Here is a 21,131-nt window from a genome sequence, read left to right as displayed (position 1 = left end):
TTAATGTTTAAATGTTTGAATGTTTAAATGTTTATATGTTGCGCATTTACGGCGAAACGCGGTAATAGATTTTCATGAAATTTGACAGGTATGTTCCTTTTTTAATTGCGCGTCGACGTATATGTAAAGTTTTTGGAAATTTTGCATTTCAAGGATAATATAAAAGGAAAAAGGAGCCTCCTTCATACGCCAATATTAGAGTAAAAATCAGACTATAGAATTATTCATCATAAATCAGCTGACAAGTGATTACACAGATGTGTGGAGAAGCCAGTCTATTGCTGTATTTCTGTAAGGTCTATCTATAGTTTCAATCAGGTTCTTGTGGATGAGAATACTGCGTGAGGTCTACTGTTCACAGAAAAAGTGGTCTACTGTTCACCACAAATTATTCTCTGTAGTTACTGCAGTTGTTAGTGATAATTCAAGCTCTTTCTGAAAATGTTATCACCAGTATAAAATGTATAAATTTGGTCCGTTTCACTTTTGAAATAGATATTGTAAGCTCTGCATAACATAGAAACCACAGATGCATGCAAGTTCCTATGAGATTGTCTGTAATAAAAATATACTTATGGATAATTCTGATTTGAGAAAAATCCACTTATAGATATTTCTGTTTACTATGATCAACCAACCAACCAAATAGTTGATAGACCTACATTTCATAAATATTTTTTTCACTATCATAACATGGAATGAATAATTGGGAGAATCAACAGGACAAACCCAAAACTGTCTCTCTCCCTAGTCTGATAATGAAGTAGTCTAATTGAGGTTATTTATCCTAGAGTTGTTGTAAATTCTCTTAGAATGTCTTAATTTTTATTTCATTTTCATAATTGAGCGAGCGAATTGAGGTCTAAAGGTGCGTACAGATTTACGCGCCGCGAACATGAGCAATTCCCTTTTAATCAGCTGATGCCAAGCTTTTTATATCTGTATCTTACCGTTTCTGTAAAAATACAGATATAGTCAGCTGATTAAAAGTGAATTGCTCATGTTCGCGGCGCGTATATCTGTACGCACCTTTAGATTCAAGTCGACGGTTTGGCATTTCTCTTAATGTTTATATGTTGCGCATTTACGGCGAAACGCGTTTATAGATTTTCATGAAATTTGACAGGTATGTTCCTTTTTCAATTGCGCGTCGACGTATATACAAGGTTTTTGGAAATTTTGCATTTAAAGGATAATATAGTAGGAAGGAGCCTCCTTCATACGCCAATATTAGAGTAAAAATCAGACTATAGAATTATTCATCATTATAGTTTCATTCAAAATTTATAGTTTTTGAATGATTATTAAGTTACTGTTCCAGATTTTTTTGTTTTTAGACTCTAATAGTATCTATGTGATTCAAAATTTGCTCGTTTATCTGAGTGTATTGAAGAGCGTAAATTGTATTTTGAAAAGTGGAAGTGACATAACCAACATTTTGATTTGGACAGTGTAGTATAAATTGGAAATGGGACAGTTTTGGGCATGAGCCTGTTGTGCCTTTCCTCATTTTAAGTATTTGTGCACAATGTGATAAATAAATAAATAAATCAGCTATCTAGTGGACTATAATACTACCCGTTCAAAAACATCGAACATCGAACATCTTGAAAATGTTTCTTTCCATAAACGTTAGTAGATAGTTGACCATAATACTACCCGTTCAAAAACATCGAACATCTTGAAAATTTATCTTTTCATCAACGTTGTAGACAGTTGCAGCCAGACCTGATAACAGCGCTCACACTCACATTCCGGGACGACACGTCACGGTACGATAGGACAGAAAGCTCTATGTTTATTTAGGATTTTTTCTAGACATTTTAAATTGATAACTCATTTATTAATTTTTGAGAAAACATAACAACAGGTCATTGTAACTTACTGAGCGCGAGGTCTACTGTTTACAGAACTACTAGTAAATTATGTACTGGAAAGAGATCTACTGTATCACACAATTTCTGCCTTCTGCCAGTTGGTCTCTCAGTGCAATGCATCTACATGACAAGTCCGCCTATTTCCGTTAGTTCTTTTTAATCACTCTAATAAGCTTGAGAAGGCTATTTTAGTCAGTTTCAGCAGTGAGCTCCAAATTAATTAGTGCATTTCTTGTGTCAGAATGAAACTCGTTCGTTTTCTCTCAGAGTCTGTACAGAGAAATTTGATTCGGATTAGTTGTTTCTTTGTGTTGTTTGTCGCACATTGCGTGTGTGGATTAGCCATGTCATTTTTTGTTCCTCTGAGAATAATACTTGGGAAAACTAAGTTCTGGATCTTCACAACTATTCAAAATTCACTGCCAACATAACTCCAACTCCAATTCTGAATGTAAGTCTTCGAAAACACTTGACAGAGTACAAATAATGTGATGCTCAAACCTACTAAAAAAGTATAAACTCCAACTAGACCTTGAAAATTATTCTAGAATTCAATCAATCAATCATTTTATTCAGTAAAATGCATTACAAAATTGGTCCTACTAAACCTAAAAGATTTTACAGCAGGTGCCTACAAATAATTAAATACATAAATAGAATGAATGCTAACTTTGAAAATAAACTAAAGGAAAAAAATTTAATGAAACTGGAAGTTTAGGAATTTAAAAAGGAGTATGGGGTATTAGATGAACTAAGGATGATTAATAGGGTGGTGTAGGGTTAATGGGAATTGGAAAAAATGGAAAACTCAAAAACTTCAAATCATAAAACTAAATTAAATTTAAAATAATATAAACTTGATACCCTATAGTAAGTAAGCATCAAAAGATATTAATCTTATTCAGAATTAAGGATAATATTAAATAAAAAATACTATAAGTGATCGGGAGTCCCAAACGTTAATTATCCATCCATATAGTATATGCAAATTATATGATATTATATTAATATATATTATGAAAAATTGTTTAGTCACTCTAAGGCGGCGGTGTTTCACAAATACTAAGATTCATTTTACCAGCAAACTAGTATTTATTATGAACATTATTTGTTTTTTTTTAGAAATTTCCTCTGTACCATTAAATTTCTTGTCTACGCCATATTCTCCTCATTCTTTCATTATATTCTAAATCTTAGGATCGCGATATTGCAGTACACCTATTCTACTCAAATTATGTTGGGTTTACTTACAATACACATTTTCCCTGTTCTTTATTTGAGTTGATAATCAGTAGTTCAATATTCTCCCATCCTGCAGAGTAAAAAGGTGTGGAACCCCTCTGATAAACCTGAGCTTATTGGTCTTGCACTTTTACTTTGATTGATTGCCCTTCCCACCTGTTGAATTCTGATTTCAGAGTTTTCTCATTCCACAGAATGAAATGTCAGATAGGAATCGGCATTATTAATCGTTGTCACAGTCGGAAAATGTCTCATCATCATCACCATATTTTTCTCATTGTATTTGTTTATCGAGGAAAATCCTCACGTTCAAAATCCATCATTTTTTGTCCTCAAATAGCGAGGACAAAAATAGCTCAAGTAGTTAGGACAGTTGTTTTTCTGTATCTGTAGAAAAATGTTTATAGATATGTTAATATCAGTAGCTATAGATTTTAGTAGCTATGGTTGTTGAAAAATTATTTTGCCTGATTTTGTTTATAAAAATAAAATATTTCCAGTCATCTTTAGTATCCATTTTAAGAATTATCAAGTTCAGAAATTGGTTCAACTATCTATAAATAGGTTCAACTATCTACAAATAGGTTCAGAAATAGGTTCAACTATCTAGGTTCAACAATCTATACTCAAGCTTGTTTGATTCAAATAATTTCCTTTTACGATGATTGTTAACCTTCCATTACTCGTAATAAATTTGATTCTCAGACGTTTGAAATTTCTCCTCAATTACATACATTGTGCAGTGTATCCATTTTACAAACCCAAACAATTTCAAAATCAATTTTATGTTATGTTTCAAGTGTCATGATAATTTAAAAGTGAATAGTGCCTACCGTACTTGAGAGTACTTAATTGATGTTATTAGAAAGGTTAAGCACTTCAACGATAACATTTGACTGATATTGCACTGCTTGCCGTGGATCTGCTGCTACTTGGTATCAAAAACTTATATTATTTCGAATATCAACATCAAACTCTAGGATATTTCTCAATCTTTTATCGAAATATTTATCTGTACATGTATAATCAATTCATAACTTGTAAGTTGATTACGTTCAACAAAATGTTTTAACTTTGATACTCCATACTCTGTGCCGGTTGCACAACAGCCGGTTAAATTTTAATTGTGGTTAATTACATGAGAACCAATCAGAGAAGCTGTCTTATCAGAAATGCCTTCTCTGATTGGTTCTCGTGAAATTAATCACGGTTAAGATTTAACCGGTTGTTGTGCAACCGGGCCTCTGACTCACAACTATAGTGAGGTCCACGTTATAATGACAGTAATTGATCAACTTTGATTTTGCTATCCTTGTCTATCATTCGACAAAGACGGTGGTACTATCCTTTTCTAGGTCCACAACGATGACAATTATGTTTTTGACGGTGTAGAGATATAATTAGTTAATACAGAGGATCGGCATCGCTATTCTTCTATCTTTATTCACTGCCATTATAACGTGGACCACACTATAGTAACAATCATTAGTGATGATTAGTCATTTTTTGTGGTAACATGCTGAATCTTACTTGATCTCTAATCTTCCAAATCATTTTCTCCTTCCAATTCTCAATCAAAAAATCTACTAACAAATTATAATAATTTCAATAGCGAGATAGGAAACTACCTATGACATTTTAAATTAATTGGCAAGGCAGAGAATCGGCAACTTTGTTCTCCTATCCTTCGCCACTGCCACTATGACGTGGAGTTGAGGCGCGCGCGCGTCTGCAAGTCTGCTCTCGGATCCGTCAGTCGAAGCTTGGAGTCGGTAGCTATTGTGTGTCGCGAGCCATCAGTTTTTGAGTGTATGTGAAATCGTCGCGTACTGGTTCTGTGGAAGTTGCTCTCGTTTTGCGTCGACTGTTCACGCAGCGTGACGGGCGTCGTCTACTAGTTTCACTGTTTTGTTATTAGGTTCAGTTCAACACAGAATTATTTACACGGTATTTGAAACTAGCCAAGGCCATTCACTTCACCAGTGTGCTAGCTGCTAGAGTAGTACTGGCAACACGGGTCACACAAGCGTTGCCAATTCTCTGGCATCCTTTCAAACTCACACACACTATCAAGAGTCTTCTCTCCCCTCCCCTCTTGTCCTACTCCATTCCGATTACAACAACATCAACGGCGCTTCCCCCCTCCCCATTGCCACCTCCCGTTCATCTGTCAGAATAGGTCGAAACCGCTTTCCGGGTGGAGGACTCTCGCGGCGCGCGTTTACACTCAAATTCCTAACCTACAAATTTCTACTTCGTACAGTCTGTTGTAGGGTAGGCTACATCGTGTTGTGACAATAGGTCTCTCTAGGTTACACTCAAATTCCTAACCTCCAAATTTCCACCTAGTACAGTCTGTTGTAGGGTAGGCTACATCGTGTTGTGACAATAGGTCTCTCTAGGTTATATCGTATTTGCTTTCGTGACATTAGGGTCTCTATAATTCATCTATTATTGTTGTTTACAGTGTCTGGAGTGGTGTACGTTTGAAACTAAAAAATATCAGTGAATTGTTTCGTGATGCGGTTTAGTCGATCGGAGCTCCCCGACTGATTGTGCAGCCTCAACCGCCAACATGACCGATTCCGAAACAGTTGTCGACTTTGAAAAGTCGACATTGTCCGAGTGTCGAACGAACTTTGTCAACGAAAACGACGTGGATGAGAAAAACATTGTGGAAAACAATTGTGACGAACAAGTTGTGACGACACAGGTGGATAAAGTTGACGAACTAGGCCACGAGTTGTTGGAGAACAGTAAGAATGTGCTGCATATCAGTGAATCGGACCTGTGTCGAGATGAGGAGTCTCCAGCAATTATTCCGAAAATAATCATGACGAAGGAGGATGACAATGATGCCAGCTGTAGGCGTCAGGTGGAGGCTTTCATTGAGAGGGAAAAGGTGGCGTGTCTTGAAAGTTCGCCCATTGAAAACTGTGATCACACCGCTGACCATGTAAATGTAGCTAGTGAGGAGCTTAATGAGACCGATCTAGGTAACGATCACCAACAAAATCATGATGATATTCTGATGATTGTTGAAGATGGTGATTGTATCTTAGTTTCCAGCGATGATCAGGGCCGTGGTGTTGAATCTAGTGCTGTCGTCGATCAAGTTGATGGAATTTCCAATTCGAAAACTGTGGATAGTTTAGGGGATGAGGTCGTTGTTGAACCTAGTACTGTTGAAAGTTTGAAGGAAACTAGGACAATAGTTAGACAACACTCACCCTCGGCGACCATTATAAAAAAGCTGGCTCCGAAAACTTGGGACGAGTGGATAAAGAAGGCGCCCGGCTCAGCCCCGCCCCGTCTGAAGAAGATGGACTCTGTGGAGTCTGAAGGCGGTGGTCTGCGCCATGAGACCGCTTCGAACGCCTCCAACGAGGCGGAGACAAAGTCGCTCGACCTGGAGTTGAGTGTGCCGTCGAAGACAGAGGAGAGGGTGAGCAGTCCCAAAGTGGTCAAAAATACCAGATTCAAAATCATTCCGCAAACGTTGGATGTGCTGGAGTCTGATCCTCCTTGCCGACGTGAGCCTCTGGCGTCTCTGAGTGAAGCTGACGAGGATGCAATGTTGGAGAACCCAACCATCATGCTGGAGAGTCACCTCAACGAGCTGACCATGGTCGAGAGTCAGCTGAAGAAATTGAAGCTGGAGAAGCAGCGGAAGCAGCGCAAGGGCAGCCAACAGACCGCCCCCACCCAGCAGCAGCTGCAACAGCAACGCAAGGGCAGGCGCGCCTCTTGGATTACGGCGCTCAAGGCGCTCTATCAGGCGCCGACGCCTGTCCGCGCCGCGACGCCGGCCGCCCCCACCCCCGCCAAGCACGTGCCAAGGCCCAACCGCCTCGCTGCGCCGCCCCTCATCGCCAATTACAAGCCAAAGACCGAGGTAACCGCTCAACATTCTGCTTCATGCAAAATTAGAACATAGTAGACCGCACGCTTTGCAAGTAACTTAGACTGTAGATACTAGATACCATCACTAATAATTAGTTTTTGTATTTTCATGAAGTGAACTAGATATTTTCGTCGAGAAACGTCCAAAATTTGAGACATTCCATGTTCAGGTGAACGGGGACGATCAAGACAACAAAAAAATATTGTTATATTAATTTCATGAAGTAAACTAGATATTTTCGTCGAGTAACGTCCAAAATTTGAGACGTTCCATGTTGAGGTTAACGGTGACGATCAAGACCAAAAAAAATGTTTATCCTTAATGTGTGTACAGACCTGAACACGCGCATTTCACTTTTCATCAGCTGATGATACGCTTATATGTACCTTACTGTTTCTGTACAAATACAGATATAATCAGCTGAAATAAAGTGAAATGCGTGTGCTCGTGGTGCTTGAGTCTGTACGCAGCTCAACAAAATTAAACACTTGACACCGAACGAAACATTATTCATGTGAACATATGTTTATATAAATATATATATATATATATATATATTATATATATATATATATATATATATTTATATTTATTTATGTGTGTGTATGCGTATGGCGTGAGGGAAGAAAACAAACATAAATAACCTTATTTACACTGTATGAGGTGCTGTCATAATAATAATAATAATAATAAAATCAAACAATATTATGAAAATGTCATGCATTACACTTATACGAGGAATGACTGGAACTATGACAGAGAGATCGATAGGCCTTCAACAATAATTAATAGGTCGGTAAATCCATTTGTATTACCTTTGGTCATCGTTTTTCTTTTCAATTTTCCAATTTTATTAACTAGAGAAAATGAAAGGACTGTTGATTCTACTGATTCACTTGAGTTGAAACTTGATGACTTTTCTCCCATTTTTTGCGTGACAATTATTCGAATCTAACACACTTTTGGAAAGTCAAAAGTCTCGTGACCAGACATGACACACCAAATACCTTCAACGATTAATAATAACTCGTAATTATCCCATCAAAGCTATTCGATGCCTAAGAACTGAGTTGAATAACAGACAGTTTGTTCATGAAACTGTCACATTGATTTAATTTAGTCAGAGATGAAGTAAATCTTGATGAATATTAGTTTCCTTACTCTAGATTTAGTGGAAGAATTTTCATTCAACGTTTCTCATGTTTCTCTATTAATATCTGAGCTGTAAGTAAAATGAGTAATGTATTAGCTTTACGACTTTTGGATAGTATAACTTATATTTGAATATTCATTAGTCAGCTTTGAAATGATGGTTTATGTGGTGAATAATAGATGGTCAAATTTAGGGAACTATTGTGATAATCCAAGCTCATTAATGTATGACTCACAGTGTGACTAAAACCTGAACGGGAATGCCCATACCACTAAATTAAATTCTTCACAAATTGGTTAAAAACTGTACCGGTATTTATTTTAGTAGTAATAATTCCGTATAATTTGTCGACCAATTAAGTTTGTAGGCTATCTCTTTATTATTCAAATGAATATAACAGTATTTTGTTGAGAAGGCAATAAGAAAGTGACAGTCTATCATATTTTTTTATAAGAACGTTGAATATGATGATAATAAAATCAAATTGAATGACTGAACCAGAAGACAGGCCAGCTCTTATCAAATGAATTACAGCTGGGCTTGGCAGGATAAGATGTTTTTGTCAGAATCACGTTTTAAGAAAATGTTTTTCAAGGCAAACGGTTTTATGTCTCCAGTTAACCAGCCAATGATGAACTTTTTACTAAGAAAGATTCTACTCCTAAAGTTCCATTATTTTTATTCTATTTTCCAATTTGTAGCTATTGGAAATGGTCTTGGTTTTTCAAGTTTATCTTTCATATATATGGTTTTGAAAAATAAATATCATTCCAATATTTTCAAGGTTACATACTGGTCTTCGTTGGATGTTATCCAAGAAAACTAAGTTTATTGGAGTCGGTGTTCCATAAAAACCAAGCTGAATTTTTATTGATTCAAAGTTAGATTAGCCCGTTATTCTAGCTCTTGAAGTGAAGATAAATTTTATTATTTCTTTTAATTAGCTCAACCTATCAAACACTCCAATGCAATAATGAAGACTCAAGATCTACCCACCTACCTGAGTTGGCAAAAAAATGAAAAAGTTTACTATCAACGTAAATTTTTGCTAAAAATGCATTTACATCAGTTTACGGTTAAAAAAAATTAAACAGCAATTTTTCATAATTTATGAACGTTCCTCTCTGAAATTTGTACCTTCTCAACAGATAGTACAGAATGCTTCATTCTATACTCTCAGTTTCTCAGGCCCGGTTGCACAAAAGTAGGTTAAATTTTAACCGTGATTAATTCTGGGAGAACCAATCAGAGAAGGCCCTTTTGACAAGACGGCTTCTCTGATTGGTTCTCGTGGAATTAATTATAGTTAAAATGTAACCTGCTTTTGTGCAACCGGCACTCACAGTATTATTGTAGTTGTATACGTTGTACAATTCAAACCATGGTCAACCAAAAATCAAGTTTTAATTAATTCTGGTCTCTGATGTCGAAAGAATGGAAAATTCTTGGTTGCATGTTTTTTCCATAAAATAATTCTATCAGAATAGTGACTTTTTTATTAGCTACAATATCATAACACGCTAGCAATGATTCAATTGAAAATTATTGGTTGAATGCTTTGCTTATCTTTGATGACACATCATCAAACCTAATCAGGCCTATTAACCACAAATCATTATTCATCGAATGCAATGTTTTGAAATTTCTCAGCTCATTCATAGCTCATTCAAATAGTTAACTTGCAATCAAATCGTGATTCAAATTAAATTTAGCTAATTAGATTGCAATATGTTCATCCGTTAAAAATTCATTAAGTTTCTTTCTGTAGTGTTTCAACTTTTCCTTTTGCATTATAGAATTGCGAGATTTACATGTTTTTATGTTTTACGAACATTATTTGGGCTCCAGATTTTAATTAAAGGCTGTTGTATAGCAGTCCTAATTTGGCATTGCTTTGGAATAGTTGTTACTGTTGCAGATTAAGAAATTATATTGTTCGACATTATGATAGTAGTATTCATCCACTAGTCAATACAATTTATTATAACAAATCATAAGGAAAAAGCAACATGCTCAGACCAAAACATCTTTACTGTAAAATTTTATAAAAAATAGTAACATTTCCAAAACATAAGTTATATTTTTACTCCCAAGAATATAATAATCGTGTTTGAAAATAGAATATTACTTATAATAATAAATGTATGAATTTTGAATCTACAAATGAATAAAGAATGATTCTAGTGCTAGGTTGATTATTCTTTCAAATGAATTGAAATATTTATTGCTTGACAATATAAGTTATATTTTCACTCCCAAGAATATAATAATCGTGTTTGAAAATAGAATATTACATAGAATAAATGTATGAATTTTGAAACTACAAATGAATAAAGAATAATTCTAGTGCATATAGAATGATTATTCTTTCAAATGAATCGAAATATTTATTGCTTGACAACTCAACCAATTCAGACCAAATAAAATGAAAGTAATTCCTTCGGACTATGTGTAACCTTATCTAAATTTGGGAGAGAAATAGCACAAGGTTTCCTTACTTTTTTTTCTCCCTATCATTTTGGTGATGTATTTATTGTATGAATCAATAAAAATTAAGAAATTATGTGCTATTTCAACATTATATTATGCTCAATATTAATGTAGTTTCTGAAATGTGAAAATCTGGTGTGGCGCACTCAAACAATTTTCCTTCCCGTTATGAAAATTGATCACCTGACGCTAGTGTAAACGCGCATCTCAAGTCAAAAGATCTGAGCCAGCTGGTGACAGGTCAATAACGCTGGATACACACGAGATCTGCTATCTCTTCATAGTGAATGATTAAATAGAATCAACAGTTTGCAATTGAATAATTACATTTTCTCAAATTTCAAACTTATTTTCAGTTTTAGGTGAAAATGTTACTGGACATCAATTGAAGAAGTTTCCATTCTCAATCTTTTCCACTCAATTTTTTCGTTTAAATTATATCTGAGGCCTGATAATTGAAAATCTCAAATCAAAATTGCATAGATGGGCAGAGCTCCTGTATTTTTTTTACAGATATGGGACTTGTGGCAGTTGATATAGCTTATCAATGACTATTTTAGGTATGAATTTGATCAAAATCGTTGGAGCCATTTCGAGAAAAACGCGAAAAACCCTTTTTTTGACAACATTTTCGCCATTTTAGCCGCCATCTTGAATCGCATTTGATCAAAATTGTTCGTGTCGGATCCTTATAGTGTAAGGACCTTAAGTTACAAATTTCAAGTCATTCCGTTAATTGGGAGATGAGATATCGTGTACACAGACACACACACACACACACACACACACACACACACACACACACAGAACAATACCCAAAAACCACTTTTTTGGACTAGGGGACCTTAAAACGTATAGAAATTAAGAAATTCGGGTACCTTAATTTTTTTGGAAAGCAATACTTTCCTTACCTATGGTAATAGAGCAAGGAAAGTAAAAAGTTTTTAAATTATCTAATAAAAGCATGGTAGATAATTATAGTAACACCACAGAATATACAGTAGGTTAGTATCTGTGGTATTATCAATTTTTTCAAAACCAAAATTTGAGTACAGTACACTGTCCTATTACAGCAATAATTGGCTTGGGAAGCAAACTTGATAGAGGAACGTTGGTTGGACCCTGGAATAATCAGATTGTTAATAATAATAATAATAATAATAATTTATTTGCCAAAAACAAAATTACATTATAAAACTTACTATAATTTAAATTATACAATACAATTAGAATAATTTAAGTTTTTTACAATAGAACAAAATAAATATTACTTGTTGGCACAGCCGGCAAGGAAAACCTGAGCGCCTGCTGCGAGTTCAAAAGCTGAAAATTAACTATTACATTCGTGGAGACAAATAAAGAATAAAAAATATAATAAGAATTTCGGTTTTAAGACAGAGTACAATTGATGAATATTCTGTGATTTTACATAATTGTGGTTGTTATACATATATGTTTGGTTATTAGAATTTATACTTTAGGTAATGAGAAGTAAATGTGCTGTTTAGTCCAGTGATTTATTTCGTTTAAAAGAGTTTTTGTGATTTTATTACAATATTGACTAATATTGGCTTTTATATGCAAATGTTGTTTCTAAACTTATCAGTTTGGCAAGACTGGCTGTGTTTGTACGTGTAGGCTGAGTACATCGATAATAAATTAATGATGGAAGTTATTGTGAAGGCTTTCCGATAGAATTGCTCGGACATCGAGTGCCCTCGCGGTCAATTGATCGAATCGATTTAACGCCAACAACTTGATTAGCATTGACATCGCTATTTGCTGTGGCCAACGTCAGTCCTTCTTCATTACTCTTCTTCCTCTTCTTCTTCTCCTTTTTCTTCTTCCTCCTTCTCCTTCTTCTTCTTTTTCGAGCGAAAGTTTGTTTTTTGTGTGTTGTTCGTCATTGTAAGTGCTGTCACCTACCGACTACTATCTATGCCAAACAGCTTTGACCAATCGCAAGAGAGAACGATGTAGTACACGCTCATTCTCGATTCTGATTGGTCAACAATGTAGTCTGCATAATGAAGACGCCATTTTCTTCTCTTCCAGCGAAAGTAGTAGCAACGTTGTTACGATAGATTATGATGTCATCACGCTTTTATTTATTATTTATACATACAAATACATACAAATACATACAAATACAATATCATTCTCAACTATGGAAATGATGAATTTCATGAAAAGATTATCCTTGTCTCAATACAACATTGGTTTCAATGTATACTATATAGTTTTATTATGATGAGAACTAGGCTTTTGTGATTATTGACCGAGCGAAGTGAGGTCTAAGATTCAAGTCGACGGTTTGGCATTTCTCTTAATGTTTAAATGTTTATATGTTTAGATGTTGCGCATTTACGGCGAAGCGCGGTAATAGATTTTAATGAAATTTGACAGGTATGTCCCTTTTCTAATTGCGCGTCGACGTATATACAAGGTTTTTGGAAATTTTGCATTTCAAGGATAATATAAAAGGAAAAAGGAGCCTTCTTCATACGCCAATATTAGAGTAAAAATGAGACTATAGAATTATTCATCATAAATCAGCTGACAAGTGATTACACAGATGTGTGGAGAAGCCAGTCTATTGCTGTATTTCCATAAGGTCTATAGTTTCAATCAGGTACTTGTGGATGAGAATACTGCGTGAGGTCTACTGTTCACAGAACTACTAGTAGTCCCAATTTAACACGATGTTGGTAAAAAGTTACGTGTGCACTAAAATCACATTCGCTTTGGCTGGAATAAGTTCTAATTCTATTTGATTAGTGTTGTTAGTGGAATTTTTGTTGTAGAAACAAGTTATCAAAGTCCAAGGCAATATTGATTAGTTGGCCGAAGTGTGGGAATGCAGGCAGTGTGGCAGTGGTATTTCATTGCATCAGCTGCCTAGCTCAAAATACCAGCAGAGGGCCACTTATCACAGGTCGATTTAGTACGCGAATCCAACTTCTCCTAAAGACCGAGCTCAAAATACAAGCAGAGGGCCACTTATCACAGGTCGATTTTGTACGCGTATCCAAGCTCCTCGTCATAAAGTCAGACGAAATGATAGGATCGCAGAGTTACCACTTTTCTATTACCACTGCCTTCTTCATTATAATGATGTCCACGCTATAATGGCAGTATTTGATTATCATTGGTGTTGCTGTCCTTGTCTATCATTCCACAAAGCAGATAGCGAATGTATCAAATCATAGTGTTTTTTATCAAGTTGAGATGATACTGTATCATATTGTGTTGATACTGTATCAAGTTGTGGTTGTTCTTGTTCTATAGTGATGTCCACGCTATAATGGCAGTATTTGATTATCATTGGTGTTGCTGTCCTTTTCTATCATTCGACAAAGCAGGTATAGCTATCGTTTTCCAGTTCTGCAACGTTGTCAGATGGTTTGTTTAACAATGTAGAGGTATGATAGACAAAATATTCAATCTCAAATATGAAAATGCACTCATCAAAGAAAAATTCAATCATTGAAAAATATATTTTCTTGGATGAAATATAATTGATTATTTAAAACTAGAATGAACAGTTGTTGATTTTACATGGGGTATCAGCTATCCATTGTAGAAGGTAGATTAGATAGAGTCTTTTATTCATGTATGTTACAATATTTACTGGCTTATACTCTAATTTACATTGAATGACATTAATTGTTGAATGAGAGTAAAGGAGAGGCAGAGAATCGGCAGCGCTGTTCTTTAATCTTTCTATACCTCACTCTCGATAGCTGTGATTAAAGTCATCCAGTTTATCTGATCTGATATTAATGGTTAATTCTTGTTCAGTCCTAACTCAATTATATTTTATTCACCACGAAAATATATTTTTTCATGATTTCATAAGTCAAATTTTGAGATTAAATATTTCGTTAGTTCTTTATAATCCTTCATAGCCAATTTGGCAACCTTGTGGAGGTGGAAGAGGATAGAGCTAACGGCTTTGTCCAATGACAGACAAGGATAGCTGATAATCAGGTGCTGACTTTATAACGTGAATCCATTGTGGCCAAGCTCCAAAATGTGAAGCAACAGTCACGTGATCTCGACTCGCGACACCCAGTCAGATTCACTTCAAATTTGTCAGTATTGTTGGAATGAGATGCTATTTAAAAGATATGCTGACAACTTGAAATAGCCGATAACAAACTGCGCATTTCCAGTGCATCAGAAACCTTGGGTTGGCTGGAGTTTATCATGTTGAGTAGGAAAACAGAGATGGAGATGAGTTTGGGAAGAGGTGTAAGAGAGATGTCGGATGGAATCCACTTCAGGGGCACCTACTATTTTCGGATGGTTTGTTTTTAGATTGCCAAGGCGGCCATTTTCTAATCGCATCAACAATGGACACTTCCACAACATGAATCATGCTTTTATCTCTCTGTCTAAACGGTACATAGGTCTGATGGTACATAGGTCTTCTCTCTCACTCTCTCTCTCCGGTAGTGTGTTGACGGGAAGGATATTACACTATTTTATATCCACGGAGAATCGACAATTATTTGTTGTTGAAACACCGCCGATTTATGAAATTACATCACAATATTTTACTATCGTTATTCTAATTGCATTCTATCTTTATTCTCATTGATTAATTATTTATACTTTGTAAAATTCGTTGAATAATTAGGCACATAGCCTTTCTCTCTTTGTCTAAACGGTACATAGGTCTGATGTTACATAGGTCTTCTCTCTCTGTCTAAACGTTGGTACAAGGGTTGGCGTGACCAATCTGATTCGAATTATTTCTTTATTACTGCACTATACCTGCACTATATGTGCGTTCGTTTCCATCATGCGTGCATTATAGACCAATGCTACAAGAAAGATTTTCATAAAAATCGCAGGATTTTAGTTAAGGATACGGCCTTCTGGTTGTGTTCAAAGTTTGACAAACTATGGAAATATTCGAAACTTGGCGGTAGCTTATCAGATACTGGACTGTACAATTAATTCAGGATATTAAATTTAGAATATATGCCTGTTACTCAACTAATCCAATCCATATGTAAAGTTTTTACAAATTACTCATCCAACAGTGTTTTTTTAGGCTTTTGTTGGTGACAAAAAATGTATAGATAACCTTCAAATTCCTGTGTTATGACATAATAATGATAATGAAACGACATAATGTCAAAACTTATCAGATACTGGACTGTACAATTAATTCACGATATTCAATTGAGAATATGTGTTTTATTCAATCAATCTACAGTATTTGATTCGGAATATGTGTTTATTCGATTGATCCAGGATAGCCTATCTAATTGGGAATAGGTGTTTTTGTTCAATTGATCCAAATCTAAAGTTTTTATAATCGACACTCATAATCACCTCAGAATTATATTTTTCTAGGGTTTTGTTGATGGCAAAAATGTATAGATAACCTTCATACTTTCTGTGTTGTTTTGTGGTAGACATTAATATTGAATGAAATCTCAATTTACATCGTTTATTTGCACAAGCGCAGAATCAAATCAATGATAGGGACTTCGAACCGATAATGTCAAAGCCAGGGCTAATTAATGAACGGTTCTCATGACCATATTTGGTATACTTGGGCGTGCCTTGTCTCGGCCAATGGAAGTAGAGCTCAACTTCTACTGGTTGAGGGCTAATGGCCAATCGTAGGAGTTCACTTACACTGTCTGCTGCTCAGTGTTCAAGTTGTCAGTTTACTAGAGATCGATTGATAATGATGTAACAACCTAAACTAGTATTTCTAATTGTTTTAATAAACCAGTGGTTTTTTCAAGTCGACTCTATTCAATATTCATTTTGAATGAAAATGACTCGATATTGTTGAAACCAGGACCAAGTATTAATGAACGGTTTTCATAACCATATTTGGAGCTTGCCTCGTCTCGGCCAATAGCAGTAGAGCTCAGCCTCTACTGGTCCTCAGCTAATGACCAATCGTAGGGCTTTATTCACGCTATCTATTCTCAAGTCTACTATTCAAAGATCCAAGCCAGTTGGTGACAGGACAATAAGGCTGGAGACACACGAAGTTTGCTATCTCTTCATTAGTGAATGATTTAATAGAATTTACAGTTGCCAACAATTTGTAATTGAAATAATAACATTTTCTCGAATTAGGAGCTTATTTTCAATTTTAGGTGAAAATGTTACTGAACATTAATTGAAGAGATTTCCATGCTCAATCTTTTCCTCTTTGATTTTTTTGTTTAAATTGTATCTGAAGACTGATAATTGGGAATCTAGAATCAAACTTTGCATAGATGGGGCGGTGCTCCTGAAATTTTTACAGATATGGGACTTGTGGCAGTTGATAGAGCTTATCGATGACTATTTCAGGAATAACTTTTATCAAAAACGTTGCAGCCGTTTTCGAGGAAATCGCGAAAACCCTGTTTTTGACAACATTTTAACACCGCCCCATCTATGCAAAGTTAACCTATAAATTCTAGATTCCCAATTATCAGGCTTCAGATACAATTTAAACAGAAAAATCCTAGTGGAAAATATTCAGCATGAAAATCTCTACAATTTATGTTCAGTAACATTTTCACCTAAAATTGAAAATAAGCTCGAAATGCGAGAAAATAAGATTATTCAATTGGAGACTGTTGGCAACTGTTGATTCTATTAAATCATTCGTGTGTCTGCAGCTCTATTGTCCTGTCACCAGCTGTCTCAGATCTTAGAATAGTAGATTTGATATGCGCGGGAACACTAGCGTCAGTTGATCAATTTTCATAATGGCAAGGAAAGTTGTGTGAGTGCACCACACCATATTTTTATTTGATGTAACCTATACAAATTACAGATGGATTGAAATCTATCAGGCTGGTCAACCATCAATTGAATATTCGAATACACTGACGATTCTATATTTCAATCCCATTTATTCAATAAATCAAATGATGGGCAAATTTAAATATAAATTAAATGATAATTTAATATTAAATAACACTTTTAGGAATTTAAATTTTACGAATTGCCAGATTTGACAGCAAAGGTCTGACAACAGAATAAATACAGAGTGACATAACACAATTTTTAAGTGAACTGTATGTGATAAGATAAAAGTTTTGCTAAAAGAGGTAGTTACCACGTGTGCTAAAAGCTTTGCTTCTATGAATGCCTGATAATCTGTTGAAGTATTTTATAACTGGTTTAAAATAGGAAATTATAATTTCTAGGTTAAATTAGAAACACCAGAATTAATTTTTTTACATTCTGTCACTTTTTGTTCCTATGAAGTGCATCCATAATTTAGTATGGGATTTCCCTAAAACGTTTTCCTCCATTAATGTCTAGAAAATAACGAAGTTAATGATTGGTTACTGAAGTATTTTTATTTATTTATTTATAAGGTTAGCAAAAAATACAAGAATCGTAAAAGAAAAAACAGGCTATTGCCTAAAACTTCTTCAATTTCCTAATTTAGTTTTTATTTTTAGTTTTAATATTTTACTTGTGAAAATATTAAGATTCGTGATTGAACTATATAGGCTGACCGATTAATATTTGTATTGAACTACAATATTCATGTCAGTCCTGATGTTGATAAAACTCATAATAAATCTACTCGATTCTTTTCAATTTTGCATCAATCAACCAGCTTTTAAACATTTTGACAATTGCAGTAATCGTTCATTTTCTGTTACTAAATTTGAATAATGGAGCTACTATAACATTTCAATAATTGATAAGGAAATTCAAACCAATCATTTTTCACTGATAAGAGTTGTTTGCCTGTCGATTTGTTAAATAATGAATTGGAAATTTTGTTGTTTCTTTCGAAAACAAAAACATTATCTTTTATTCAACTGTTTGGTTGATTCCTAGTCAAATTTGTTATTCATTCAACCATTTGGTTGATTTCTAGTCGAATTTAATATTATTTATTCAACAGGTAAGCTGCACGTTTTTTAACAATAGTAGGAAACAGTTTTTAACAGGCTAGATGTAACAGGTATTGGAAATGCTTACGTAATATATTAGGTTTGAAAAGCTTAGCAATTCATATAAGGCTTCGCACGCGTTGCATTCGTTTGAAAGAGCGTTAAACCTTGGAACCGTTATCAGTCAAAATAATGTCAGAGTCGATTGGTTTTATTCAACTTGTTTACGGCTCTCGAATGCAGCTAGCTCGCTTCTAGCACAGATATTTTGTTATTGGGGATTTATCTTGATTTGGAATACATTGTAGATGATTTATCCATACGAACTTCTGTATTTTATGGCTTCAATTCGTATTATGATTGTTCACAATCGAGGGGGTCAGAATACAAGGGGTCCAAGTGAAATTTTTCATTTTCTTGAGTTAGCTACAGTAATCTATAGCTGAAATTGGTGAAAATCTAGTATACAAGAGGTATAAGCGTAAGTCTAATCAGTGCTGACATCTAGTGGAAAATTTGTAAACTACATTTTCAAACAGCTGTTTATTTGATTAAACAAGGGGTCCAAGTGACTTGGATCCCTTGTTTACAGGACAACGGTTGCTCGTATCCATCAAATTGAATTGAACCTTGATTAAGCCATGTCACCAAGCAAAAGAAACCTCAAGAACCAATTAGCGAATTAGATAATATTGCAATGAGGTTATTAATCATTTTTCAATTGCTGGTAAATTTGATAGATTTATGTGTAGCTAGACAATAGAGTTTTGTTTGGTAAACAAGGGGTACTAGTGATACTTCTTATCACTATTTAGCTGATAATTGAGAAAGGAGAGCAATTTGAGACATGAAACTGTACGTTTGATTTGGTAAAAGTATACTGAATATTTATAGGAATAGGTAAATATCATTTCTATATTCATTTCATGAATGAATAGTTAATTAATGTAAGTAAACTTTAGGCTCAATTTTCTCGAAACTACAATATGTCACTTGGACCCCTTGTATTATATCCCCTTCAATTGATTTATTCCAATTTATTCTTGGAGTGGAGAAACCTTTGGCATAAACAGAAATGTGGACATAACCTAGATTTAAAATATATTTTTCAGAATTGTGTTAGGAATAGTAAGGCCTGATTTTTCTTTCACTGCGTATTTTTGTGATAAAATGAAATAAGTGAATACATATGAAATTGGAATCCAATCCTCATCAAAAAAAAGTTTATAAAAAATTTGTTGAGCATAAAATTCCGTATAAGCTTGTTTCTAGTGCTGATTGATTACAATATTTTCCAATATTCTTTACAGTCATATCAATGAAAAAGTTAATTTTCAATATTCTAAACACATCCATATTACTCCTTGATATTTGAAAGTGGCTATAATAAAAAAACATTCTGTGAAAAGAAAAAAAGTTCACTGTTTTATGAATAGTTTTGTGAATGGACGCCGTTGCAATTTAAAATGAATTTGTAGACTGACCTGGAAATTTTGCTTGACTTCTCACAGCTAGTCTAGTCGATAGATATTACAGCATAATTATGTTCATTGTTTGACAGCTCCAATGTTCTGGATAGACTGTGGATATTTTTCTCAACATAACCTTATAAGCGTTGCCAGCAAAACTAGAGGTTTGTGTGCTGCAACGAGCAACATAATTATGTTTTCCAAATCTTTGGTAGATTGTAATTTGTGTGATTCTCAATTTTTTGTATGAGAAGATTAAAAAATCATCATCATCATCCATGATTAAAAATATCCTCTCATATGAGAAGATTAAAAAATATTCTCTCAAACTATCAATTACTTCGTTGAATATCCTGTCCCATTGGCTGGCCCTGATGATTCAATTTTCAGTAGGTTCCAAGTGCATCTCCAATACTCTACAAATAAATTTCATAGGCAGGCCCCGTATGAAGACTACATTTTCAGACTGTTCCACGCACATCTTCCATATTCTTCGAATAAATTACATATTCCAGTCTCATATGTTTTCGCAACCTTGTAGTGGCTATTTATTTTCTCATGGTTATCAACTTGTGATCCCTTCCTACAGTATGAAATACAGTAGTGAATGGCTTTAGTATGGCGAGCCTCCATTCTGAATCCCATCTTTAAATCATCCATGCTATAATAGTGCATGCAGTACGTAAAGAAGCTGTGTTCTTATGTTGGAAATAATCCACACATTTTTCATGTCATTTCAATCCATTTTCCCGTTTCTGGTATGTCTCTCTCTCGCTGTGTATTTCTGTACGCATTGCCAGATTTATGACTGTATCTCATGCGGTTGCAATAAACGTGTTGCAGCCTCAGCCAACTTTTTATCCCTTGCGAAAGAATGTTGAGAGCTGCTGACCACTCGTACTAGATAATGGTTCAAGTTGACATTACATTCCTGTTAGAATAGTTCTAGTAATCTACTGTAGTTCTTTTATTCCTTACATTTCTTGTTGAATTTATTAGTGCCGGTTGCACAAAAGCCGGTTCAATTTTGATTAAATGATTAATCCCACTAGAACCAATCAGAGAAGCCGTCTTATCAGACTCGTTTATTGGTTCTCGTGAAATTAATCACGG

General features: G+C 34.7%; 1 protein-coding gene across 15 annotated transcripts in view; it reads left to right on the top strand.

Annotated features, from left to right (window-relative positions):
- Positions 1–21,131, top strand: part of LOC111043296 (serine/threonine-protein kinase MARK2) — a 284,820-nt gene that overhangs the window by 81,464 nt on the left and 182,225 nt on the right. For 11 of the 15 annotated variants that reach the window (XM_039424806.1, XM_039424810.1, XM_039424808.1 and 8 more), the window contains one exon: positions 5,587–7,014. The exons of 1 other annotated variant lie outside the window; for it this stretch is intronic. In XM_039424806.1, coding sequence (XP_039280740.1) covers positions 5,695–7,014 — 1,320 coding nt within the window. In that variant the 5' untranslated portion in view covers positions 5,587–5,694. Of the gene's footprint in view, positions 1–4,853; positions 5,485–5,586; positions 7,015–21,131 lie in introns of those variants that run through there. 3 more of the 15 variants (XM_039424805.1, XM_039424804.1, XM_039424803.1) reach the window with 3 other exon arrangements.

The sequence above is a fragment of the Nilaparvata lugens genome, chromosome 3, assembly GCF_014356525.2.
Source record: "Nilaparvata lugens isolate BPH chromosome 3, ASM1435652v1, whole genome shotgun sequence".
NCBI lineage: Eukaryota > Metazoa > Arthropoda > Insecta > Hemiptera > Delphacidae > Nilaparvata > Nilaparvata lugens.
Note: the sequence above shows the minus strand (reverse complement) of the source record. Positions and strands in the feature narration are given on the sequence as shown.